The following is a 26,364-nucleotide window of genomic DNA, read 5'->3' on the forward strand; positions in this document are numbered from 1 at the left end:
AAACAATGTGAAATAGTGATTTTTACATCTTTCTGCATAGTCCATATTTTATAAATATATTTATAAAATAAATATAAATAAATAAAAAATGTATATATATCTGTCATATCCCCTCAGAAGTATGTGAAACAGTCTTGTGTAAAATACAATATGGAATATTGCGCTGAAGGTACAACTGGAGGAAGGATTAGAAAGAGGGCAAAAATGGAAACTGAGAGCTCAATTAGAAATCTATTGCAATAAACAACAATACTATATGAGGATCAATTCTGACGGACGTGGCTCTCTTCAACAATGAGATGATTCAAACCAGTTCCAATTGTTCAGGGATGAAGAGAGCTATCTACACCTAGAGAAGACTATGGGAACGAACTGAATGTGGACGACAACATAGCATTTTCACTCTTTCTGTTGACGTTTGCTTGCATTCTGTTTTCCTTTTCAGGTTTTTTTTTTCTTTCTAGATCTGATTTTTCTTGTGCAGCAAGATGTATATATACATATATTGGATTTGACATATATTTTAACATATTTAACATGCATGGGACTACCTGCCATCTAAGGGAAAGGGTGGGGGAAGGAGGGGAAAAGTTGGAACAGAAGGTTTTGCAAGGGTCAATGTTGAAAAATCACCCATGCATATGTCTTGTAAATAAAAAGCTATAATAAAAAACAAATGAATAAATAAAAAGAAAAAAGAAATCTATTGCAATAATGTAAGTAAGAGATAAAGGAAGGAAAAGGTCAACATGGTCTAAGGCAGGGGCCCTCAAACTATGGCCCATGGGCCAGATACAGCAGCTGAGGACCATTATCCCCCTCACCCAGGGCTATGAAGTTTCTTTATTTAAAGGCCCACAAAACAAAGTTTTTGTTTTTACTATATAGTCTGGCCCTCCGACAGTCTGAGGGACAGTGAACTGGCCCCTATTTAAAAAGTTTGAGGACCCCTACTCTAAAGTAAAGTGCTCTGATGATGGTGGAGAAGGGACTAATACTACAGATGCTATGAAGGCAGAAGTTCTGGGAATGGATGGGATGGAGGAAGTAGGGAAGAGGAAATATCTTTCATAGGATGATTCTTGAGTGATTAGAAAATTGCTTCTCTCAAAGTATGGAGGAAAAGCAGAATGGAGCGTTACAGGGAAACGAGCTCCATACTGGACATCTTGAATTAGTGATTATATTGTAACAATGATCAACTGAAAGATTTAGCTTTTCTTCCAGTTTGAAGAGTAACACCTCCCGCTGCTATGAAAGAGACATTACTAAGAGAACTAGAATGAGGCAAACATTGAACTGAAAAGCTTTGAGGGCCCATCAGTAGAGTCTGAGACATGAATAGATGCAATTACCCCATATTTGGAAATGAAGTGAGTCATCTACAAACAGATCAAGAGAGTTGTTAGGAAAAATCAAGTAATGATGAAAAGGATGATCCAATTTAGAAAAGGTTATCGAAATCCAGAGAGAGAACTATTGAACTCTCTTTTTTGTTTAAAAAGCAATTTGGCTAATATGGAAATGTGTTTTGCACGATTTCACATGCATAATTGATAACATATTGTTTGTCTTCTTAGTGGGTGGAGGAGGGAAAGAATTTGGAACTCAAAAAAATTTTTTTTTAAGTGAAATTCATAAAATAAATAAAGAATAGTCTTTCTTCATTTCAAAAAAGAATTAGAGATGCTTATGGGACATCCATGAGAGAGACCTACATTTTGATTACATGAAAACAAAGGTTATTTTTTTTCCCCCTAAGCGTAAAATCATTGCAGATAGGATGAGACAAGAAATGGTTAACTTGGAAAAATCTGCATCAAATATTTCAGTAAAACTTATTCAAGGTACATAAAAATGTTTTAAGGACATAAGAAGATTAATTCTTTAATAAATAAGGCGTCAAAGGACATGAACCAACACTTTTCAAAGAAGCTATCAACAACCATATGGAAGAATGCCCCAAATTGCAGGTTTTAAGAAAAGTATGTGTTGAAAGAACTCCGGGGCTGCTAGGGGGGCGCAGTGGATAGAACACCAGCCCTGAAGTCAGGAGGACCCAAGTTCAAATCTGACCTTAGACACTTTAACATTTCTTAGCTGTATGACCCAGGGCAAATCACTTAACCCCAATTGCCTCAGCAAAAAACAAAAAGAACTCCGAGGGTTCAACTCAACTGGGCGATTCTGACAGCAAAATGAAATGACAAATACTGGAGGGATTTTGGCAAAACAGGCACATTAACAGAATTGTGAAGGGGGTCTTACCATCTTGGAAAGCAATTAAGTTACATTAAGAAAGTGACTAATAATCATATGCTTTGACCCAGAGAGAGCCCATTTCTAGACCTATACCCCCAAAAGGGCAAAGACAGAAACCAAAGTCCCATTTACATCAAAATATTCAGAGCAGCACTTTTTGTGATAGAGGAAAATTAGCAACAAATAGCTGCTCCATGTCAATTATGGCTCAGCTAATTATGAAATATGAATACCATGAATGTTACTGTACCACAAGAAATAAGACTTAAGAAAGGCATGTGAAAATTTCTATGAACTGATATAGGTTGAACCAGGAAAATAATATATAATATATAATAATAATTTAAAGTATACATTATGTACATGTAATAATATATAATATATATTATAATAATGTAAGTAGAAAGAATACAAATTGAAACTTGAATCTGGAAAAGAATTGGGAAAACAACAGTGAGCAGAACATGAGAATCAGGAAGACCCATTTTCAAATCCAGCCACAGACATTATCAGCTGTGGGATCCTAAGTAAGTCACGTAAACCTGCTTGCCTCAGTTTCCTTATCTGTAAGCAGTAAATGGTAAACTGCTCCAATATCTCTGCCAAGAAAACTCCAAATAGAGTCACAAGAAGTTGGCCATGACTAAAACAACTTAACAACAACAGCCTTCCTCCTTCTTTGGGATGGTAGAGGGCTCATGTACTCAGACTAATACAATGATGTATTTGTGGGTCTTAGTGAATTTTGTTTTTCTGTTTAAAAAAATTATTCTGGAGATGGGTCACTGGGTAGAGAAGGGGAGTAGAAGTAGGGGAAATGAAGTTGATATAAAGCAATTTTTAAAATAATTATAAGCAAACAATGGTAGTTAGGACACGGAACCAAGAATGAATATGAAAAAGTACCAGAGTTTTATCAGGATGGAGCCCGGAGCCCAGGCTGACCCATAGCTTCCCCAGATGCCAAAAAATAACCTCCCCAAAGCCTCAAGACCCAATCGAAAGGTCAAGACCATGACTGGAGGTAAATGGCGGAAAACAGAGAGAAAATGACGCCCTCCATTCCTAATCTCCCTCACCAAGGCGAACGATCCTCCGACCAGAAAGGACCGAATGAAAAGGGGTTAATGAGGGAATTTAACCCAAGATAAGCAGGAGCCGGTAAGAAGACACCTGGCCATCCTCCACTAGGGTGAGTCACCCGGTCCCATTTGAATTACATCCCAGGGCACAGAAAGCAGAGGCGGATGTGATTGCCAAGCGGCTATCGGGATCTCCGAGAAGCAGAGAAAGGCGGCAGGAATGGAGAGCGAACGCCTTGAGGTACGGGGAAGATGGGGGATGCTGAAAAGATTCGTGCTGAAGATCTTTCTGGAAAAATACTATGGGGAGGATTAATACTATTAGATGGGATCAAGGGTAAGAAGCAGTACGGTGTAGTCAGGGGAGCTGGTCTCATGAGTGGGGGAATCGGGATTCACTCCCCGATTGTGTGCCCTAGACAGCTAAGGTTGTGAGCTTCAGACTTGTGTCAACATACATTGGTAGTGGTCTAGGCCTTATTTCTTGTATTATTAATATTAGCATATTACTAATTAGTATATTATTAATCACCAATTAAGATTTACTAATATTAATGAGACCAATGGCTTGGGATACAAGGAATACTATAAGTCAGAACGGGATGGTTAAGAATGAATGACGCTGGATGGACGTAATTTCCATCTTTGCGGATATACACAGCCACAATCTGCACAGTTTCCTTGATTTTTTAGTAAAGTTGGCAGCAAAAATCTCTCTCTCGTGGACAAGATGGAAGGATGGCGGTTGGATGATATTGAGGTTTGATGGGTCTGGGAACGATGGGCTCATTGAAATTAATTTCAACAGAAATTGCTTTTTAAATTTCATGGATTTTATTTTTGGTGTTTAAAAAACAACTTTCTAGGAAGGGATCCATAGATCTCACCAGACCAGAGAGAGGTCTTTAATCTTGTGTCCCACTGAATGGTGTTTAATATTTTTACTGAAGATTAAATGGACATTAATTAAGTGCTTACTGTATACCAAACATCAGGGATACAAAACTAAAACAAAGACAATTTGGGGACTCGGATGAAGGCACAGGGAGGAATACTTGATAATATGATAATTATTGAAGATTTAGAAGAGATAAAGATGAAAGGGATAAATAAAACTGGACAATGGAAACATTTAAAAAATTTATCAAATTACAATAATAAGGCTTGCAAAGCAAATCATGTGGATCATCTCATTGCATCAACCCTGTATGGGGGATGCTATTATTATCTCCATTTTACAGATGCAGAAACTGAGGCCAAGAAGTGAAAGATAAGATGAGATGTCAAATGCTTAAATGAAAAATCCTACATTTGGATTAAGAAAAATGAACTATGTAAGGAGTGGAAAGGGGAGATGTGCACTTAATAAATGCTTATTAATTGATGGATTGGAACATAGTTAGAAATTAGTGTGGGGCAGCTAGGTGGCGCAGTAGATAGAGTACTAGCCTTGAAGTCAGGGCAAGTCACTTAACCCCAGTTGCCTCAGGGAAAAAGAAAAGAAGGAAAAAAAAAGAAAAAAAAAAAGAAATTAGTGAATGAAAAGACTCATCAGTCTCAGAGGCCTCAATGAGTCAACAGTGAGGAAGGAAATAGGTAATAAGCATTTATTAAGCACCCACTATATATGCCAGACACTATGCTAAGGGTCATGATCTCTTTGGTCAGTGAGATGACTATGAACAAAACCAAGGCCATCTTGTATTAATATGCAAGGAGTCCATAATTTTGTCAGTGTGGAAGCCTTTTCCACTGACCCCAATTGTAATCTGTTACCAAGTAGAAAAACAGGTCCCGAGACCTGTCGGAGTCACAGGAGGGGCACTCAGTTGCATTCTACAAGAAACAAAGTGGCTGATGGACCTGCCAGACACTCTAGGGCCCTTTACCCTGGCCAGATCACACCTGGGTGCCATATTTCGGGATGCCCATTGACAAGGGCATAGTCAGAGAAAGGTACCAGATGGGAAACTAGGTCTTACAAGAACAGCTGGAGCAACCGGGCAAATGGAAGCCGGAGGAGAGAAATGATGTCTAGGTAATAGAGTCAAAGTTTCGTATATAATCCTCCTCTTTTGTTCTTTGTGTAAGGATACTCATGTTTGTTCAATAAAGAAAATCTGGAGAGAAAGGAGAAGAGAAGACATGGAATTGAGGGGAGAAAAGTAAAGAGCAGTCATCAAGTATGTGAAAGGCTGTCACATGAAAGAGGAAAATGCGTCGTTATACTAGGCCCCAGAGGGGGCCTGGAAGAGAAGGATCCTGGGTAGATCCTTCAAGGTGAATCCTACAAGGGAACAGACTTAGATTCTATGAATGAAAAAACTACCCGACTTCTCCCAAAGTGGACCTGGCTGCCCAGAGCAGTGGGGTCTCCGTCCCCATCCTGGAGGTCTTCCATCGGCAGTCAGATAAGCTCTTGTCCAGCACATTGGAGAAGGGATCTTCGTGCAGTGTGCATCGCATGAGCCGGCGACTGAAGTCCCTTCCAAGGGCACCACTCTGAGGCTGGTACCCCCCAGAATCCAGCTGGCCACCTACCCCACGCAGCAGTCTCACATGGAGAGATGCTCCCCATGGAGAGCTGTGGGCTCCAGGACAGGGCAGAAGGCAGATTTTTGAACTTCCCACCACTCCTGCTCCCATTTCCGATGTCCTTCTTCCTGCTGACAGTCCTCCCTTCCCATCACGCAGCCTCCAAGCCCCAACTCCTTCCTCTCTCTGTTCCAAACCCGTCTTTCACCCAATTGTGCTTTCTCGCCATCTTGCTAGTACCACCCTAGTGCAGCATCTTGTTACTCTACATCTAGCCTGTGGCCGTGGCCTCTAGACTGGCCTCCCTGACTCCAGTCTTTCCTCCCCATTTATTCCAATCCAATTCAATTCAACTCAACTCAACACACATTTATTATAAAGGTCTGCTCCACGGTAGGCTCTGTGCTAGCCCTGAGGATACAGATGCAGAAACAAACAGATCTTGCCCAGAAGAGGCTTCCATTCTACGGGAAAAGTCAAACACGTACAAAATGGGGAGATACAGCACATTAAGGAAATACAAAGTAACTTTAGGCAGGAGAGCTCTGATTACTGGAGGTTGGAAGATTACTGGAGGTTGGAAGATTAAGACAATATCGAAGGGGCAGCTAGGTGGTGCGATGAATAGAGCACCAGCCCTGAAGTCAGGAGGACTCGAGATCAAATCTGACCTCAGACACTTAACACTTCCTGGCTGTGTGACCCTGGGTAAGTCACTTAACCCCAATTGCCTCAGGAAAGAAAAAAAAGGAAGCTGCATGGAAGGGAAATTCATTTGCATAATTTAAAAACAACATCAACCGGGTGGCTAGGTGAGGAGGAGTTAGAACAAGGAGACTGGATTCAGGGAGACCATTAGGAAGGAAGCCTCGTGATTATGGTCTGGGGAAAGGGAATGAGGGTGGAACTGGGATGAAGTCCAGGAGTGGGATCTGGAAGGATCCCCAAGACTCAAAGAGCTTGATGGGGAGGAGAAGAGGGCTTGAAAGAGAAGGGTCAAGGATGATTCCTCATTTGGAAATGTGGGTGACTCACAGGAAGAGGAAAATCAGGAGGGCTGCCTGGTTAGTCTGATAACATCACGCTTTTGTCCTAGAGGCCCACCAAGGTCATCTACTTCAAAGGAGAGCTGAGGGAACTTGGAGGTTAGCTTGAAAGGCAGTATGGGGTAGTGGTTAGGGTCTCTGTCCTGGGAATCAGAAAGACCTGAATTCAAATGACCTTGGGGAGCTTAATTAACTTCTCACAGCCTCAGTTTTTTTCATCTGTAACATGAGGCAACTGGATTCTAAATCTATGACCCTAGCCTAGTTCCTCCTCTCTTCCCCAGATCCTCGTTAACAGACGAGGTTCAAAGAGAGTAAATGGAGGCAGGGATTATGAGTTAGTGTTTGTATTCTCAGTGTGGTGGAATGAGGAGACGGGTTCAAATCTCACGGCTGTACTAGTAGAGGGATAGGGGCAAGTCACATCATCTCAGTTTTATTCATCTGAAATATGGGGATGAGGCTTGAATAAGGGCGTTCAATCTGCCGGGCCTTGGGCGGCTATCCAGGGGTAAAGAGTTCCAAAGCCCACTGCTCCCCCCACCCCTGCGCTGGGAGGACCCCTTGCCAGCAAGGCTCCAGCGGGGCCTGCGGCTGGGCTCCCAGCACCACACAGTCGCTCTTTGAAGAGCTTGGAGAGAGGCCGTCCGACTGCTCCGCCATCTCCCCCCATGCGCGCCCTGCTCACATCCCCTCGCCCTTTACCTGGGAGATATAGCCCCGGGGGATGTGGCCGTCCTCGTGAGGTTTGGGTGTGTCCCGGGAACTGTCCCCTCGGAGGCGGCAGGACTCCAGCTGAGCCCGCAGGGACTGGACCTGTGTGAAGAGCAGGGTGGTCAGTGCTGGGGCCCTGCTGGCAGCGGGAGAAGGCCGGGACTGCCAGAGAGGCCCATACCTCCTTCTCCAGGGCCTCCGTGGAGTCTCCCGAAGGTCCCTTCTGCTCCCCTTTGCTCTGCAGCGCCATCAGCGGCACCCGCTTGTTCTCCCTCAGGGGCAGCTTCTCCAGCTCCAGCCACTTTTTCTCGATCTCGTCACTCAGCCGGCTCTGCTGGTCCTCGGTGAGGGGGCCCCCCAGGACCTTGCGGGGCCCCTCCCCTGCCCCTGGTTCCCCGGCCCTGCTCTCGGTGGCCTCGAACCACTTCCGGCGCTCCTCGGAGCGCTGGGCCAGGTCCCGCTCGAGCTCGTCCTGCTTGGCCCCTCGGTCCGAGCCGCGGACGCTCCCTCCGCGCCGCTGCGGGGTGCCCAGGCTGAGCGGGGAGAGCTCCACGTAATCGAAGGCCTGGCGCTGCCCATCAGCCTTGCGGTTGGGTCCCCGGCCGATGACTTCGGAAGCCGGCCGCTGCTCCTCGGACTTCAGGGAGCCCTTGTGGGAGCTGTAACCGTGGATCGTGTTCTCTTTGTTGCTGTCGGAGAGCCTGGGGAGTGAGCACAGCCCGGACAGAGGGACAGAGGGAGGAAAAATGAGCCAGAACCGCGCTCGGCTTTCATTTCCCGCCCTGCGCCTTTGCCTAGGCTGTGCCCCCAGCCCGGAAGGAACTGCTTCATCTCTACCTCGTTTATTAACTCAGAGCCACCCCTTCCAGGTAGCTTTCCCTGATTTCCCAGGAGTCAGGGCGCTCCTTCCTCAGATTCCATTAAATTTGCAGAAATCCTCCGTTGGGGAACGGCAACTCCCTGAGGCAGGGATCTTGTCTGCCCATGCCCAGGACCTAATACCAAGCACTTAATAAGCTCCCCTGGGGTGAATTTTCTCTCAGGTTTGTGACATTCCCCACAGATCAAAATAAACAGCCTGAAAGAATGGGAGGATGGTCAGAACTAGGTTCTGAGAGTCAGGACCGCATGGATTCTAATGTTGCTCTGCAACCAATGGTCTCTGGGACCCTTTCTCTCTCTGAGCCTCAGTTTCCCCATCTGTAAAATGAGGGGGGGAGCATACTATGGGATCTTTAAGTTCCCCCTATCACAATTTTTAAATTTTAAATTTAAATTAAATTAAAAATTTAAATTTTTAAAAAATTATATTTAGTTATTACAAAAAACAAAGGATCAAATTCATCTCTTTTAAGTCCCACAGTGCAAAACGGAAGCACGTCATTGTTTCAAAGGGGCAAAACCAAGAAAAAATGCATTCAAATTTCTAGTTTTGTATTCTAGAGAAATATAGAGATAAGCAACAAAGTGGGTGGTCGCAGATGGAAGGCTGGGCTTGGGGTCAGCAAGGCCAGAGTGCAGATCCTGCTGTGTGTCTGAGTAAATCATTTTGCCCCTCTGAGACTCAGTTTTCTCATCAGTAAAATGGGGCTAAAAGGAGCTCAGAATGTTTAAAAAAGTTAAAAATAAAAATTTAGACCACAAGATTTTGCAAGGGTGAATGTTGAAAACTATATTCACATATATTTGGGAAAAGAAAATATTATGGGAAAATTAAAAAAAAACATATACTTGAACATCTCTAAGCTATATTGGATTGCTTAAAAGAGGTGGGAAGGGAGGGAGAAAAATTAAAAAACAAGCTTTTGTAAGGGTAAATGACGAAAACTATCTTTGCATGTATTTTGAAAATAAAAAGCTGAGGGGCAGCTAGGTGGCGCTGTGGATAGAGCACCAGCCCTGAAGTCAGGAGGACCTGAGACACTTAACACTTCCTGCCTGTGTGACTCTGGGCAACTCACTTAACCCCAATTGCCTCAGGAAAACGAACAAACAAATAAATAAAATAAAAAGTTGTAAATAAAAATAAATAAAAAGATAAAAAGAAAGTAAAAAAGAAAAATTTGGAACACAAGATTTTATAAAAGTAAATGTTGAAAACTATCTTTACGTGTATTTGGAAAAATAAAATACTCTTAAAATTAAATATATATATATATATATTATTCTTATACATGTTTAAGCTATACTGGAAAAAAAATAACTTATACTGGATTACTTGCTGTCTAGGGAACGGGGAAGGAAGGAAGTAGAGAGAAACATTTGAAAACACAAGGTTTTGCAAGGGTGAATGTTGAAAACTATCTCTGCATGTATTTGGAGAAATAAAATGCTCTTAAAATTAATTATTCTTGCACAAGTTTAACCTATACGGGAAAAAAAAAAAAAAACCAACCTATATTGGATTGTTTGCTGTCGGAGGTGGGAAGTGGGGAAGGAGGGAGAAAATTTTGGAACATGAGCTTTTCTAAGGGAGAACGTTGAAAACTATCTTTGCATGTATATTGAAAATAAAAAGGTATTATTTATTATTATATTAAATATTTTTATATTATTATTGTTAAAAAAGTAAAAAAATGAAAATTTGAAACACAAGCTTTTATAAGGATGAATACTGGAGCTATCTTTACATGTATTTGGAAAAATAAAATACTCTTAAAATTAATTATTCTTATACATGTTTAACCTATACTGGAAAAAAACAACCTATACTGGATTGCTTGCTGTCTAGGGGACAAAGAAGGTAGGGAGAAAAATTTAGAACACAAAGTTTTGCAAGAGTAAATGTTGAAAATTATCTTTGCGTGTATTTTGAAAATAAAAAGCTATTATTTTAAAAAAATGGGGCTAACAATCAAAGCAGCCTCAGAGGATTACCGGGAAACTCAGTCAGGCCATGTGCTTAGGGCAGTATGCAAACTTTAAGGTGTTATGTGTTTTTCTCTTTTTTTCAGTCATGTCTGATTCTTTGTGAACCAATTTTGGAGTTTTCTTGGCAAAGATACCAGAGGGTTTGCCATTTCCTTCTCCAGCTCATTTGACAGCTGGGGAAATGGAGGCAAACAGGGTGATATGACTTGCCGAGGGTCTCACAGCTAGGGAGTGTCTGAGGTGGGATTTGAATCCAGGGCTTCCTGACACCATCCACTGTGGCTCCCGCTGCCTTTCGGTGTTATATTGATGGAAGTTATTAATACGCTGGTGATCATTGAGACAGGCAGAGAGCAGCCTGACGGGATGGAGCCTGTCCTGCTTCTGACATATCCTGGCTGTGGGACTCTGGCCAGGTTATCTACCCAACTGGCAGGTGTCCCAGAGAACTCTTTAAAAGATAAATGCCCCAGTGGGTACCAGAAGGCATGGGAGCTTCCTTCCCCAGCATTCCCTGGACCAATGGCATCGTAGGCTCAATCCCCATCCCTCTGAGATGGGGACAGTTGTCCCCTCTCTAGCTCCCAGAGATGTGAGGAAAGAACGCGGTGCCTTTGGAACATCCAGGTACAAACGGGGGTCTCTCTGCTCTGGGAATTTAGACCTCGCGGTCAGCTTACTCTGCTTTTAGAAGACGACCTCTGCCCTCCTCCCATGCAGACCTCCCTCCTGTCTGCCTGCTTGTGCACGTACTTGGTGACGTCTGGGGCATTGGCCGGTCGTACGGTTTTCCTCAGAGCCTCAATCCAGTTCCTCCGGATGCCTGAAGTCATGGCGGACAACGTAAAGACAGCATCCTTCGTCTGCAAGGAGACCCCAGAAACGGTTTAGCCCAAGCCCAGTCCCATCCCCTTGCTGTATGGATCCCAGCTTGCCAAGATGTCTCCTCAGGGTTGTCGAGGGAGCTCTGGAATGGGGGGGGGGGGCAATTTCTCTCCTACTTTTGGGGTTCAATACTAAGCAAGCAACGAGCAGTCAACGAATACTTGTCAAGAACCTAGTGATATAGTGGCTAGAGCGCCAGATCTGGAGCTCGGAAGATCTGAATTCAAACGCAGCCTCAGACACGTCCTAGTTGCAGGACCTTTGGCGAATCACTTAACCCTCCCTCAGTTTCCCCATCTGCGAAGTGAGCTGACAAATGAATGACTCTGATATTTCTGCCAAGAAAAGCCCCGTGGGGCCAACAGAGTCGGACGCAAGTGGAAAGAGTGAATAACAACAAAACTACACGTCCTGGGATTACAAAGTTTACAATCTAATCCCAGGTAGTGCAGAAAAGCTCAGTCACGGAGGTCACTTTGTTTTAGGAGGCCCCAGTCTTCCAAATCTCAGGCCGGGTGCTTTCCCTGCTGCACTCCCTAGCAGCGCAGAACCTGTTCCAAAGCCCCATCCATGCCGTGCCCTCCCCTGCCCTGCTACTTTCAACATTTGCCTCTGGTCTCACGGTTCAGAACCTTCCCCTTGCAAAGAACCCTTAGAAACTCTCCCGAGGCTTGGCGCTTGTGGGGAGAGCAGCGGCAGCAGACACCGGAGTCGGGGATCTGGTTACAGGAGGCGACAGCAGCAGGGGGATTGGGGGGATGGAGAGGAGAAGGGGAGGGCTGGGGATCTCTTACACACTCCTCAGTAACAGGGAACCAGCTGGCCTTGGGCTAATGAAAGAGCGAGGAGCCTTGTAATCAGTGAGGTTTCAAAAGTAATCAGGGAGAAAGCCCAAAGGCTAAAGGCAAGGTCCCTTGGCATCATCCCAGGGAAGTGCTTGGGTTTCCTAAGATCATGAAGACTAGGGCTGGTCTTCTCATAGCTACCTCATCAAGTAGTGAGCTCTCCATCACCAGAAGTATTCAAGCAGAGACTAACTGACATCCCCTTCACAGATTTAGCGCTAGAAGGGAATTTATAGCTCATCCGGTCTAGACTTTAATAGAGGAGTAAAATGAGGCTCTGAAAGGTTAAGAAATCTGCCCAAGTAGCAAATCTGAGGTGAGATTTGAATCCAGGCCCTGGGCCTCCAAAGACAGTTTTCTTGGATCATAAGGTGTCTCTTCCTGGTTTAAGGTTCCAGGATTTGCTGGGTCTGGGTCCCCTCCCACACTCACGTGGATCTGGAAGCCATAATTGCGTTGGACGGCGAACTCCGTCACATCTGTACAGGAACGCAAGTCGATCTCTCCGTCCAGTTCATCGGCCTGAGACAGAAGGTGACAGGTCAGGGAATCAGCATGCTCCCTCCCCACCCTCATCCTCAACCTGTCTGACATTCAGGCCCTGTGCCAGGGAGCAGATAATCTATCAGCGTCCCTCCTAATAAATGCTCACTCTCCCAATTCAGTTCCAAGGCAGCTACTCGAGTCTTAGTCTGGGATTAGGGAGCAAGGGGGAATCAAACTTTCTTATCCATTTTTCCCAGCCCTTCCATAGTTTTTGTTTAAATATTATATATTAATATTAAATATATAAATAAATACTGTATAAATATATTCATAAAATATTTTGTTTATACTTTAAATATGAAATTATTTTAATTTAACATAATTATTAATTAAAAATCTAATTTAATAATTAAAGATTAAATACTTAATATGTTTAAATATTCGTTTTCCCTAATAAGAGTTATCCCTTATAACAAAGATTGGAATGAGAGGAGGAAACTGAGTAAAACCAAAGGTCAGTAATTCAATCTGCCATCATGAACAATGCCCTTCCTATTCGGAGCCCCCGCCTCAGAAAAAAAGGGAAAGGAGCTGACTGATTCTTCCTGTTTTTTCAACGAAAGTTCCAAGAAGACCCCCACCTAAGAGGGGAGCACCCCAGGAGGTGCTCCCAGGCCATCTATATTACCTCTTCAGCGTTAGAGTCCCGGTAATATTTGAGGCTGGAGTCAGTCAGCACGAACCAATGTTTCTTCCACTGGAGGGAGGGAGAAGCCAGAGGTCAGCAATGGAACGACTTGGGATGATTGGGTTACTCAATGACTGATGGGGGGGTGCAGCCGCCAGGAAGTCTCCGTGTGGCTGCAGTTAGAGAGTGGGGGGAGAGGCAGGAGGAGGGGGAGCAGATCTGCCCAGGCTCTACCATGGTGGGGGGGGGGGGGTTGCTAGTAAATTAAGTGCCACGACAAAGGAAGGGATGAGAGAGCATTTATTTAGCACTTCCCAAGAGCCTAGAATTGTGCTAAGTGCTGAAGAGACAGTGGGCTAACGCCTCAAGTCCCGTTTCTCAGGGCTCAGAGACTGATCACAAGGGAAAGGTCCTTAGCCAGGGAGGAACCGTGGGTTTTCAAGTTAAGATTTCTGGGTTCGAATCCCCTCGAAAATAAGGGGAAGGAAAAAAAAAGAAAAGGAGAAGGAAAAAGAGCTGGTCTCTAGGGATCAGAGAGAAGGATCGCGGGAACGTAGACTGAGAAAACATTGAGTTTAACTTCTTCAATTTATAGCAGAGGGAACTATGGTGCAAGGAGTAAGGATTTCCAAATCTTCCATAGGGAAGTGGCATGGAAGGAAGCTGGATTAGAGCTTTGAAGTTCTGGGTTCCAAGTCTGATTTTGTTGCATTATTGCATAAGCCAGTCCTTCCGGTCTCAGTTTACTCACTTTATCCTTACGGAGTCTATAAGACGAGGGGGTCTGACAGGATAGCTTCGGAGGGCTCCCCCTGCCAGCTCTACCTCTCCTCCGCTCTCCTAACCTCAGTAAAATAAGACCGGAGGCAGCTCCCTTCTAGCTCTTGCCTGGATCTACTACCCATCGGTCACCAAGGCCGGCCATTAGCCTCTAGAGGGCAATGGAGGGCCGCAGGGCCGGCCATGGAGCCTGGCTAAAGAACTAACCACAGCAGCCAGGTCTAGCCACGCCAAGGCCAAAAGTGTCAGAGCTGATGGCAAGGGAGCCTCTTTCCAGGGCTGGGACACTCACTCCCCGGCCGCGCCAGGACCTCGTGGATTAAGTTCTAGACTAGTGATGTGCCGGAAAGGCTCGGGAATCCTTCAGGACTGATCTTCTCTCCTGTTTTACAGATAAGGCCCCAGAAGCCCACAGCCAGCAAGGGCCTGGCCCAAGATAAGGAAGAGAGCTTGAAATAGGGACACAGCACCTCAAGACTTCGGATCCTGCCTGAGCTCTTTCTATCTGAAAGATCCTGGGCAAGTCATTGTGCTTCTGAGCCTCAGCTTCCCAATATGCCAGAGAGGATAAAGATCTTATACAACAATCATGTTTTAAGCTTGCAAACTACATTATAAATATCAACTCACCTGATCCTCACATTAACCCTGGGAAATACTATATTATCTTGTTTGTTTTTAACAATAATTTTATTTTTCAAAATACATGCAAAGATGGTTTTCAACAATCACTCCTGTAAAACCTTTTGTTTCATATTTTTTTCCCTATCTTCCCACCTTACCTCTCTCCTAGACAGCAAATAATCCAATACAGCTTAAACATCTCATCCTGTTTTACAGAGAGGGAAATTGAGGCAGAACAAGGTGAAGCACTGGAAACTAGATTTGAACTCAACATCCTGACACTGGATTATATATATAATTAAATAATTAAATTACATATATATATATATATATATAATTAAATAGATAGGTACATAGGTACAAAGGAAGGCTTTATCTAGCATAACATCTAGCTACAAATGTCAAAGGAAGCATTACATGGAAAATGTGCCCAATTTTCTTCCTGATCCGTTTCCTCCATTTCTGCTAAGCTTTTCCTTCTCAGAAGGCCCTCAATCATGCACCTGTACCCTTAATCATATATTCCTGACTAATTGTTCCAGATATGTAGGTCTTATCTACTCAAGGACAAAGATGACGGCTCAAGCTTAGAATATTCCTTTCCCTTCCCACGTTTCCATATGAAACACCCAACACCCAAGGGTATAAGGAGAGAAGGGGAGTCCAGGGGACGTTTGATATGAGGGGTTGATGAAGAGCCTGGGAAGACTAGGAAGATGGGCTGTCCTCTTCAGTAACAGGGGAGGGCTTTGGAAGAAATACAATTGTTTTGGATGTGATGAGCTGAAGGTAGCTATGTCCATGCGCCATGTCCAAAAGGCAATGCGGGTTACGTGGAGCTCGGGATGTATCTATCAAGTGTAGAATCACTGACATAAAGATGATAGGGACCACAGGAAGAAAAGAGGGCTGAGGGTGCTCAGGGGAAGAGTGATGAGCAAGGTCCAAGGCTGCAGAGAGGTCCAAAAGGATTGAGAAAAAGCCATTGGGTTTGGCCATTAAATCATCGATAACTAGAGAGATTATTTTCACTTGAATGATGAGTTCAGAAGCAAGATTTTGTAGAAGTTTTACAAACAAATGAGAGGGAACAGCTGGATAGTACAGTAGATAGAGCACCAGTCTTGTGGTTCAGAGGAATTGAATTCAAATTCCGCCTCAGATACATACTAGTTATGAGACCCTAAGCAAGTCACTTAACCCTAAATTGGCTCCAAAAAAAAAAAAAAAAAAAAAAAAGAGGATAGGAAATAGAGGCACCAGTAGTAGAATGGAATTCTTTTTTTGTTCTTAATTATTTTTTAATTATTTTCTCCCAATTACAAGTAAAAACAATTTTCAACAATCACTTTTGAAATTTGATTTCTTTTTTTTTAAAACAGCTTTTTTATTTTTAAGACATATGCATGGATAATTTTTCAACACTGACCCTTGCAAAACCTTGTGTTACAAAACTTCCCCCCCCTTTTCCCTAGATAACAAGTATCCAGCATATGTTAAACATGTGCAATTCTTCTAATAGATATTTCCACAATTATGGTGTTGCACATCACACACACACACACACACACACAAAATCAGATCAAAAAGGAAAAAAAAAGAGAGAAAGAAAACAAAATGTAAGCAAACAACAACAAAAAGAGTGAAAATGCTATGTTGTGATCCACACTCAGTTCCCACAGTCCTGGCTCTCTCCATCACAAGATCATTGGAATGATCTGATTTTTCTTATGCAGCATAATTGTGAAAATATCTATAGAAGAATCACACATATTTAACATATATTGGATTACTTGCTGTCTAAGAGAGGGGACCAGGAGGAAGGGAGGAAGAAAAATTTGTAATACAAATTTTTGCAAGGGTGAATGTTGAAAACTATCTTTGTATCTACTCTGAAAAAAAAAACCCTTTTATTTAAAAAACCTAATAAAAATAAATGTTTAATGATTAGAAGAGAAAAAAATTAGTTACAGATGAAATTATTAAGCAGTTTAGACGAGAAAAGGAGAGAAATGTAGGTCATTGGCTAGTAAGGATGGTCAGATCAAGTTTTAAGGATGGGAGACACATGGGTATGTTTTTAGGTAGCAGACAGGGATCAAATGGCCAAGAAGAGATCGAAGAGACAATGGGGATGATAGTGGGAAGGAATGGGAGTGGATGGAAGGCTTGAGCTCAGCAGGACAGGGGCCACGTCTCCATGGGAAACCAAGATAGAGGGGCTCGTGAGGGAGGGCTGAGAGTTGTGAGACAGGAGACTAGCCGCCATGTTTTTGAGGAGGTCAGAGGTAAGCTTCTCCATTTTGGATCCCAAGGCCCCTTCCAGCTCTGCCTTGTGCTATCTTCTTGGGCTTGAAATTCCAGGCTCAGAAGTGACAGTTGTTCTTGGGGTACGTCATGCACATATGTGCGTATATTTGTGCTCACACCCATATCTGGTCCTGAAGTGCATATCTGATGGACTGGGATGAGTTTGCCCTAACTCCACTTTGAAACACTGAATATCCAGACCAAGCTTTGGGGAGGGGATTGCTCAACATTTCCAGGCCTGGAAAAACACACCAAATGGGCTAGAAATTAGACTCCTTTCATCTCCCCTGGTCCCAGATCTTGGGGATTATGGGGTCTAACTCCTCTCTTTTTCTCTTTTCTAAGAGAAGTAAGACCCAGTGAAAGGGACCGCCAAGGTCACATTTGAACCCAGAGCTTCCCAACTAACAATCTGGGCTTGTTTTCACTCCAGCTCCCTCCTCTCCAGACAAGTGCTGGGAGTCCTAGAACCTTAAGACCAGAGCAGTACGTGATGGTAATGAAAGCCTCCCAGGGCACTGGGCCAAGCAAAGGGAAATAGGGTCAGGGCAGAGTCATGGGGAAAGGTATGGGGAGGATAAATAAAGTGGGAAGGAGTCACAGAACAAGCATCCTTCTGGCCCTGGCCTAGGGGCAAGCAGAGTCAGAGAGCAGAAGATTGCTCCCAGAACAACTCTCTAACGTCATAGTATCAGAATTCAAGAGCTGGAACAGGTAAGAGGACACCACCCTTTCATTTCATAGATGGGAAACTGAGGCCGGAGAAGCGACATTCCCTAAGTCCAAAGGATCCTAGATCTTGAGTTGGAAGGTAAGTAAGAAATCATGTATTTTTCTGATTTTACAAAAGGGAGGAGACTGAGATTCAGTTTAGGGATTCACTTAAAGTCATCAACCAGTTAAGAGATCCAGTTTATGGCTCATTTAAAGTCATCAACTAGTTAAGAGATCTAATTTATGGGACTCACTTGAAGTATCAAGCAAATAAGAGATCCAGTTTGTGGGACTCACTTAAAATCATCCACCAAGTAAGGGATCCAATTTATGGGACTCACTTAAAGCCATCCAGCAAGTAAGTAACCAAGGTAAGATTTGAATTCAGGTCTCCTGACAGATGAAAAATCGGAGAAAAAAAGCTAAGATGGCAAAGCGTGTCAAGTCCTCCTCCTGCCCTAGAAAGCTCAGGGTTTCATCTCCCCCAGTCAGGTTGGTTGGCTTTTTTTCTGAAGGGGAAAACCAGGGCACAGGAGAGAAGGGGAAGTGGCTAGCTCAGTGCATATAACTGAAGTCTTCTGACTAAGTGGACAGAAAGAACTGGAGGCAGAGTGACTTCCCCTGTGCCACTAAGTGGCCATCTGGCCTTGGGCACTGAGGAATCCCCCTCTCCGGACCTCAGTTTCCCCATGTGTAAAAATAAGGTGATGAGAGTAGCGGCCCTGTGAGCTCTCTCAGTCTGAGATTTTATGTTAACCGATCAGCAGGAGAGGCTGATCAAGTGTGTGTTCTTTTGGGGAATGGAGAATATTAGAAGAATGGAGAGATAAGTAAGAGATGGCGGCGAGAGAGAGCCGAAGTACGGGACCATGTTCATTCACCAGCTGGGCAAAAATCCGGAGCATTTATCCCCAAAGGTCCCAGAGGCCGTTCCTGTCTCCGGGACCAGTACCCCGTCTCTCCATTTGTCAATGCCCCGGTCCCATGCTCGGCCCGTCCCTCGCACTCCCTTCTAAAGCTCAGTCCCCATTGCAGGGCCCTTGTGGGGCAGAAGGAGCGGGGCACTGCACTCACACTGAGAGATAGCCGAGACTATTTCTCGAAGTCTCCCGGTGGGTCTGGCCGGCTGCCAGTGCCTTTGATATGTAATGGATCCCTTAAACCTGACCTGCCATTGTCCCGGGCTCAGGGACCCCCCACTCCCGTCTCTGCCTCTTGGCGGGGTGAGCCAAGGCCAGCGGGGGACGCGGCTCCCCAAGAACCGTTCAGGAGGGAGCGCGCTAGGGGAGCAGCTGGATCATTGCAGTGCAGTGTGATTGATTTCCTTTGTAATCTTGCATAATCTCGATTTAAAAACACGATTCCAAGCAGACTGCCAGAGAGCTCCAGGACAAATTTCTGCCCCACTCCAATGGAAGCGCTCATGATCTAGTCCAACCCTCTCATTACACATATGGGAAAACCGAGACCCTGGGCAGAGGGGGTAGAGCCTTGCCCCGGAGCCTTAGCTGGCAAACAGAGAGCTGAGCCGAGACCTCATGCTGGATCTCCCCACACAAGTCTCATTGAACCACATGGCAGGAAACGCGGCAGATTCCCCGGGGAAGCTGGGGAGGGACTAGAATCGTGGCTGCTATTTATCTCGTGAGCATTTCGATCATTCCATCCCCAGCGAGCCCCAAGCATCTGGAGAAGTGAGGATCTGGCAGAGAAGCATTCCAGGCTTTGGCTGCCCAGAACATTCTCCCCCTACCTGCAATGTTTCTTTACAGACTCTACCCAGGAAAAGTCATCTGTGTAGCTAAAAGCACTTTTACACGCATGATCGCTAGAATCCTATATCTAGAAATGGGATTTAGCTTAACCCTCTCATTCTACAGGTGGGGAAACTGAGGCACAGAGCATGCTGGGAGGGACTTCAGAGGCCATCTAGCCCAATCCCCTCATTCTGCAGCTGGAGAAACTGAGGCACAGAGAAAGCTTAAAGGGATCTCAGAGGCCATCTAGCCTAATCCCCTCATTCTGCAGCTGGAGAAACTGAGGCACAGAGAGATTTAGGGACTTCAGAAGCCATCTATCTCAATCCCCTCATTTTACAGAAATAGGGAAACTGAGGTCCAAGGAAGTCAAGTAACATGGCCCAGATCGCACAGTCCTAGATTTAGAATTGGAAGAGACCCAAGAGTTCAGGCCCAACATTGCACAGAAGAGAAAACCTGGTGAAGTGACTTATCCAAGATCATACAGAGGCAGGTACTCTATCTGACTTTCAACTCCATGCTCTTTCCGCCGATAGAAGAAGAGGGAAGACGGTGATCATTTGCTTTGAGAAGGAGGGACACGGAGACCCCAGTCCTGAATCTTTGGAACCCCCCCTCAGCGCAGTAGGATCTCTTACCTCTCCCGGCTCATCCAGAATGGACATCCATCCCTTCTTAAAGTTGAGAAGATCGGGCTGGGGAGAAGGAGACAGGAGAGAAGCGTTAGTAGGGGCAGGAACTGACCAGAGTGCCCACCTCCGAATGGACAACAGCTGAGAGACACAGGTACAGAAGGAGATGCCCATTTCTGGGCAGGGTCAACGTGGACATCTGTTCTGCTTGTCTATGTCAGAAACAGGGATTTTGTTTGTTTTTGGAGGGGAGAGTTGAAGGTAGGAGAGAGGGAAAATAAATGCTTGTTATATTTGTTAATATTTTTATTTAATTAATAATTAATTTAATCTATTTGTTAAATTTGTTTAAAAAATGGGTGGAGGCGGGAAGGAGAGGGGAGAGCGGGAGCTGTGCCAGTTAGTTCTTAACCACCACAATCCCAGGCCTGGCCTCCATGGCTCACCCAAGCTACGATACAGAGACAGAAACTGGTTTTTATTCCAGATCTTACTGACTGTGAGACCCAGAGCCTGAGTCTTCCTCGATGCTTCCGAAGAGGGAAGGGACCGTGATTGGTTCCTGGGAGGAGAGTATTTTGCGGGGTTCCAAATGCCCCTTCTCGGCTTCCCTCTTAATTCCCATCCCAGTTGAAAGTGGTGCTTCTCGGTCGAGCAAGATTAGAATCCCCCTGACCGAGCTAGAAGGGAACTAGCTTAGGGATCATCTAGTGCAACCCATTTTACAGACCAAGAGACTGACACAGCCTAGTGTTGAAATCATATGCCCCAGATCACACAGGTAATGAGTGACAAAATCAGAATTTGAACTCAGTCCCTTCACTCCACACCCACCACTCTTTCTCCCACATGCCCCAGTCCTGCCTCCACCCCCTCTGGCTGAGGGGTTCACCCAGGACAGCAGGACAAGGGGGACGCTCCCTTGCCTCCGGCCTCCCTCGTCCCAAAGAGATCTGCCTTCCCCGGGTCTCGGAGCGGTCCCTGGGGGACAGGAGCCAGCTGCCTGAGGCGGAAGCCGGGGCAGTGGAAGGGGGCCAGGGGAAGAGCTCGCGTGACCCCAATCCCTCAGCCAGCCCTGGAGCCGGGGGCCAGGGGGGAGACGGGGGCAGCTGGGTGTGAGAACCGTACCTGGCTGCTGCTGCCGGGGGCCGGCCCTGCCCGATGGCTGGGGGCTCCTACCTGCCACATCTTCTGACAGGGTGGGGGGCTGCTGGGAGGGCTTCAGCAGGCCTCTGGGCTCCCCACACGAGGGGATGCTGGGCTTGGAACCCCACTCAGCATGGCCCTGCTGCCTCCTCCCCCAGCCCAGGAAAGCTCTCCAGGTGGGTCCCGCCGTTGAGTGCTACCCAAGCCTGGGGCAGGGGAGCCAGCTCTGCCTGTGGCCCACTGGCTGCTAGAGGAGAAGAGCCCCAGGACGGGGGCCAGGTCCGGGGGAGGGCGGGCCACCTGTTGCCATGGCCCCAAGCCCAGCCTATCGGGGCCCAGCATCGCCGGCCTGGGCCAAGGTGTCCAATTGCACGCAGGCTGGCTGGCCAGACCTCCCGAGGCAGCTGGAAACCTGAGCTGCCTGACCTGCTCTCCTACTCCTGCCTCTTTCCCAGAGGCCATTGCTCTGCCTTAGGCGGAGGAAGTGGCCAACAAGAGGCCCCTGACCACATCCCAGGGCCCCAACAACTCCTTGCAGGGCTTCCTCCCAGCATGGTCCTGGAAAGCCAGGGGTGAGGAACAAGACAAGCCGGCAACCCTATTCCCGGGGTCATTCCTGCAGAGACAGGACAGGCAAGTCAGGCCGCCTTCTCACTTTTACAGAGAGGGAGACTGAGGCACAGTCCAAAACCAACACTCTTTCCTACATCACGCCAATGTTTCTAGGGGAAGCCAAGGGGTCCCATCCCGGACAGCCTCCCCTGCATTCTCCTGCCTCCCCAGCGGAATCACAAGGACAGACCCGCTCCATCCTCGGAGATCGGGGCTTCTGCGCCCTCACTGACAGAACCGTGGCCCCCGAGACCCACCCACCTGAGAACCAGCCTTTGGTTACATAGGCCTTGTTTTTCAGAGGCTGGGGGGAGAAGCGAGAGCCACAGAGAATAGATTTTTATGAATTAGAAAAAAATAAATTAGAGAACTAACTTCATCTCATTCTTTTAGAGCTGCAATGAACTCGAAAACCATGCAGTTCCATCTTACAATTAGGGAAACCAAGTCAGGGAGTGTCGTGACTGCTCAAAGTCACTCGGTGGTCAGTGTCAGCAGAGATATCTGAACTGAGGGCTCAGTCAAGTACACCCACATGGGGCACCCAGAGGCATTTGAGGGGGTGGGCCTGGTTGGGCTCATTCAATCCCCATGGACCACATCTAGTATCTACTGCCCTTTCTGGAGCCAGGACAGGACCACACTGTGCTCCAGACAAGACATCCCCTTGCTCTGATCTTTTATATAAAGAGAACATCACATTTATTACAAAGATTTTGTTTTTCTTTTTCCCAACTAGGGGGGCCAAGAAACATAAAATAGATTTTTGCCAACTGACAAAATGTAACTTAATTAAAAAAAAAAGTCAGAGATATAAAGGAACACAGGGGCCATTTAATCCCTTCTTCCAAGCATGGATCCTGGCTCCGGCAGCCCATTCATTCATTCATTTACAAGCAAATGTTGATACCAGGCCCTGGCCTGACCCTGCCTTCAGGAGGCTTATACACACCCTGACGGTGCTCAGCTACTGTTATAATACGGGTCATCATCTGAGATCAAATCAGTCATTGAGTAACTCCTAATCTCATCCTGGTGGTCCTTGGTGCTGAATGAAGATGAAGGCAGTTTAATGAGTTGCCCATCATTCAATCTCTTCCCATCAATCCCTGCAGGACAGATTCAAATACTCCCCAGTCCTAGACCAGAAGCCTTTGTGCTTGGAGGGCTTTCTCAGCTGTATCTGGTATCCCTGGGCTAAAAAGGGCTCCCAAAGTTCATCTCATCCATTCCCCTGCCTTCAAGCAAGGCCACAGTTAAATCATCATCAGCAGCAGCAGGGGCTGTCCAGCCTATTTTTGAAAACCACCATCAGAAGAGACACTGCTGCCCCTGTCCGTGACCTGTTACACGTCAGAAGATCAGACTTGTGCCCAAAGACACCTGAGAAGTCACGTAGTCTACCCCTCTCATGTTACAAATCAGGGAAACCGAGGCCCAGAGAGATAATCCACACAGTCAGTAAATATCAGAGCCAGGATCCTCAACTAGTACAACCTTCTGGAGCACATGGCCACAAGTGCTGGTGGCTGTAGGGAAATGAATGGGGATATAAATAAATCAAAATGTCAAAGGGTCCCACTTTGCATCCTGGTGGAACTTACATCCTGGTGGAACTTACAACCTAAGTAAAGGTCTCTCATGTCTACCCTGGATCTGGCTCGATTCTGCCCTCCCTCTGGGTCCTGGAGCGGGTTCCATTTCCCGGCTCTTCCTTCCCCCAGGAAGCTCATCCTCCAGACTCCAAAATCAGATTCAAATATTCGCCCTCCTCTGCCTCCACCCTTCCTTCCTCGCCCCAGCCATTCTGCACCAGGCTGGCAGATTTTGTATGAATCAATCCCTTGTCTCCATTGTCTTATTTATTTATTTCTGACTGGTGCCCACCCTAGGGGCTGCCCCTCCCTGCTCGCAGCAGGAGAGAGAGCCCAGTCCCAGTCACCACTCAGCAGAAGTGGCAAAACCGTGAAATCTGCTGACTGCTGCTCACGCCCCAGAATGCCAGGATGGCCTGATCCCTCCCATCTAATGAGAAAGCCCTCAGTCACCTCTCCTGCCAGGCTGCCGGCTTCCCCTGCCGGGCCCCTTCCTTCTCTTCCCTGCAAGGATTTTGAGATGGAAGGGCCCCCTTTACAGATCACTTTCTTTGCAGACGAGACGGCCAAGGCCGGAGGTGGGACGGGGAATGGTCTGCCATCAAGTGACAAACCTGGAAAACTCGATTCTTCCCCGACACGAGCCTCCGTCTCAGGCTGCTTGCCTGTAGAAAGGGGAAATGTGACCTACCATCCTGGGACCGGAACATACCACAAGTCACTCCTGCTTTCTCAGCTGTGGTGCAGTGTGCGTGTCCGGTATCCCTGGGCTAAAAAGGGCCCCGAAAGTTCATCTCCTCCACTCCCCTGCCTTCAGGCAGGGCCACAGTTCAATCAGCCAAGGGTTTAAAAAAAACTGTCAGAAGAGAAACTGCTTGCCGCCCCTGTCCATGATTTGTTAGCTGTCAGAAGATCACAGATTTAGTGCTCAAAGACGCCTGGAAAATCACAGAGTTTACCAATCTTGTTTTATAAACCAAAGCCCAGAGAGGTAACCCGACTTGCTTGGGTTCATCTCCTCTACTCCCCTGCCTTCAGGCAGGGCCACAGTTCAATCGGCCAACAGCAGAGTCTGTCCAGACTATTAAAAAAAAAAAAAAAACACTGTCAGAAGAGAAACTGCCGTTCCTGTCCATGATCTGTTAGCTGTCCAAAAGATCAGACTTAGTGCTCAAAGACACCTGGGAAGTCAGTCTACCCTTCTCGTTTTACAAACCAGGGAAACCAAAGCTCAGAGAAGTAACTCGACTTGCTTGGGTTCATCTGCTCCATTCCTCTGCCTTCAGGCAGGGCCACAGTTCAATCAGCCAAAGGCAGAGTCTGTCCAGACTATTTTTAAAAACACTGTCAGAAGAGAAACTGCCGTTCCTGTCCATGATCTGTTAGCTGTCCAAAAGATCAGACTTAGTGCTCAAAGACACCTGGGAAGTGAGTCTACCCTTCTCGTTTTACAAACCAGGGAAACCAAAGCTCAGAGAAGTAACCCGACTTGCTTGGGTTCATCTCCTCCACTCCCCTGCCTTCAGGCAGGGCCACAGTTCAATCAGCCAAAGGCAGAGGCTGTCCAAACTATTTTTAAAAAACACTGTCAGAAGAGAAACTGCCATCCCTGTCCATGATCTGTTAGCTGTCAAAAGATCAGACTTGGTGCTCAGACACCTAGGAAGTCACAGTCTACCCCTCTCATTTTACAAACCAGGGAAACTGAGGTCCAGGGAGGTAATGCAAGTTGCTTGGGATCACACAGAGTCAGGATCTGAACCCTTTGATAGAGCATGCTGTGTCTCGAGTCCCCCAGAAAAAATGGAGAAAACGGCCCCCCCCGTTTTCTTCTCTGGGGGCTTCTTTCTTTCCCTGACTGGTTTCAAACATTCACACAGTTTTTCTTCCTCTTTTTCCTTCCCACCAGGGAGAGGATGCCCAAGGGGGCAGGAGCAGGGAGGGACCTGATACCAGACCCAGAACAGGTGGGGGAAGGGGAGGCCCTCCCGCTCTGGCCTCCCTCCCAAAGCCAAAGCCAGCTTCCCTGGCCTAGTCAGGACCGTGTGTCCCTCAGCATCTACTCAGGTTACAGCATCTTCCCCTTGTCTGGCTGCGAGCTCAGAGCAGATTGAATGGCTTGATGGGGAAAGGACTCTGGTAGAATGACTCGCTCAGGGTCATACAGCTAGTCGATGACTGCAGAAGGAGATTCAGATCCGGGTTTTCCACCACGGCTCTATTTTTTGTGGCCAGATCTAAATTGTTAAAAAGCTTTTGCTGCCAACTAGCCCAGCTTGGCTTCCCGCTCTTCCCCTCTCGCTCCGGGCCCCGCGCTGCAGGGCAGCCTGTCTACTACCACGGAGCAGGATCCCAGACAGAAAGGGCCCTCAGAAGGTCACCTGGCCCATTTCCCTCATTTCTCAGAGGCAGAAGTGACGGGATTTGCCCGGGGTCACAAGAGGAATGACAGAAGAATCTGAACCCCGACCTCTCACTATTCTAAGCTCTCTCCAGCTTAGGAAGGAGGAAAAATCTCATCAGAAAACTGGAATTCTAGGCAAGGGAGGGACTGTTCTGACAAGAGGGAAGAGTGAAGAGGTCAATCGGAGATAATTGGATTTGGACTAGGAAGGTCCCTTCCCACACCTTTCACTTTACAGATAAGGAAACTGAGGCACAGAGGGACCGACCTGGGTGCTGAGGGCACCCAGGCAATAAGGATGCAGCCAGGATTCAGATCCCGCGCTCTGTCCCCTCAACCACGCCTCCAGAACTTCCAGTCCCCTGGCTTCTGC

The 26,364-nt window shown here is 46.4% G+C and overlaps 1 protein-coding gene across 2 annotated transcripts in view; it reads right to left on the minus strand.

Annotated features, from left to right (window-relative positions):
* Positions 1-26,364, minus strand: part of TRIOBP (TRIO and F-actin binding protein) — a 71,805-nt gene that overhangs the window by 7,196 nt on the left and 38,245 nt on the right. For both annotated transcript variants that reach the window (XM_031940959.1, XM_031940958.1), the window contains 6 exons: positions 20,241-20,297; positions 13,415-13,483; positions 12,673-12,762; positions 11,264-11,373; positions 7,821-8,340; positions 7,631-7,741 (listed from right to left, as the gene is read on the minus strand). In XM_031940959.1, coding sequence (XP_031796819.1) covers positions 7,631-7,741; positions 7,821-8,340; positions 11,264-11,373; positions 12,673-12,762; positions 13,415-13,483; positions 20,241-20,297 — 957 coding nt within the window. The remainder of the gene's footprint in view (positions 1-7,630; positions 7,742-7,820; positions 8,341-11,263; positions 11,374-12,672; positions 12,763-13,414; positions 13,484-20,240; positions 20,298-26,364) is intronic.

Source organism: Sarcophilus harrisii, chromosome 5 (assembly GCF_902635505.1).
Source record: "Sarcophilus harrisii chromosome 5, mSarHar1.11, whole genome shotgun sequence".
In the NCBI taxonomy this organism is placed as follows: Eukaryota; Metazoa; Chordata; class Mammalia; order Dasyuromorphia; family Dasyuridae; genus Sarcophilus; species Sarcophilus harrisii.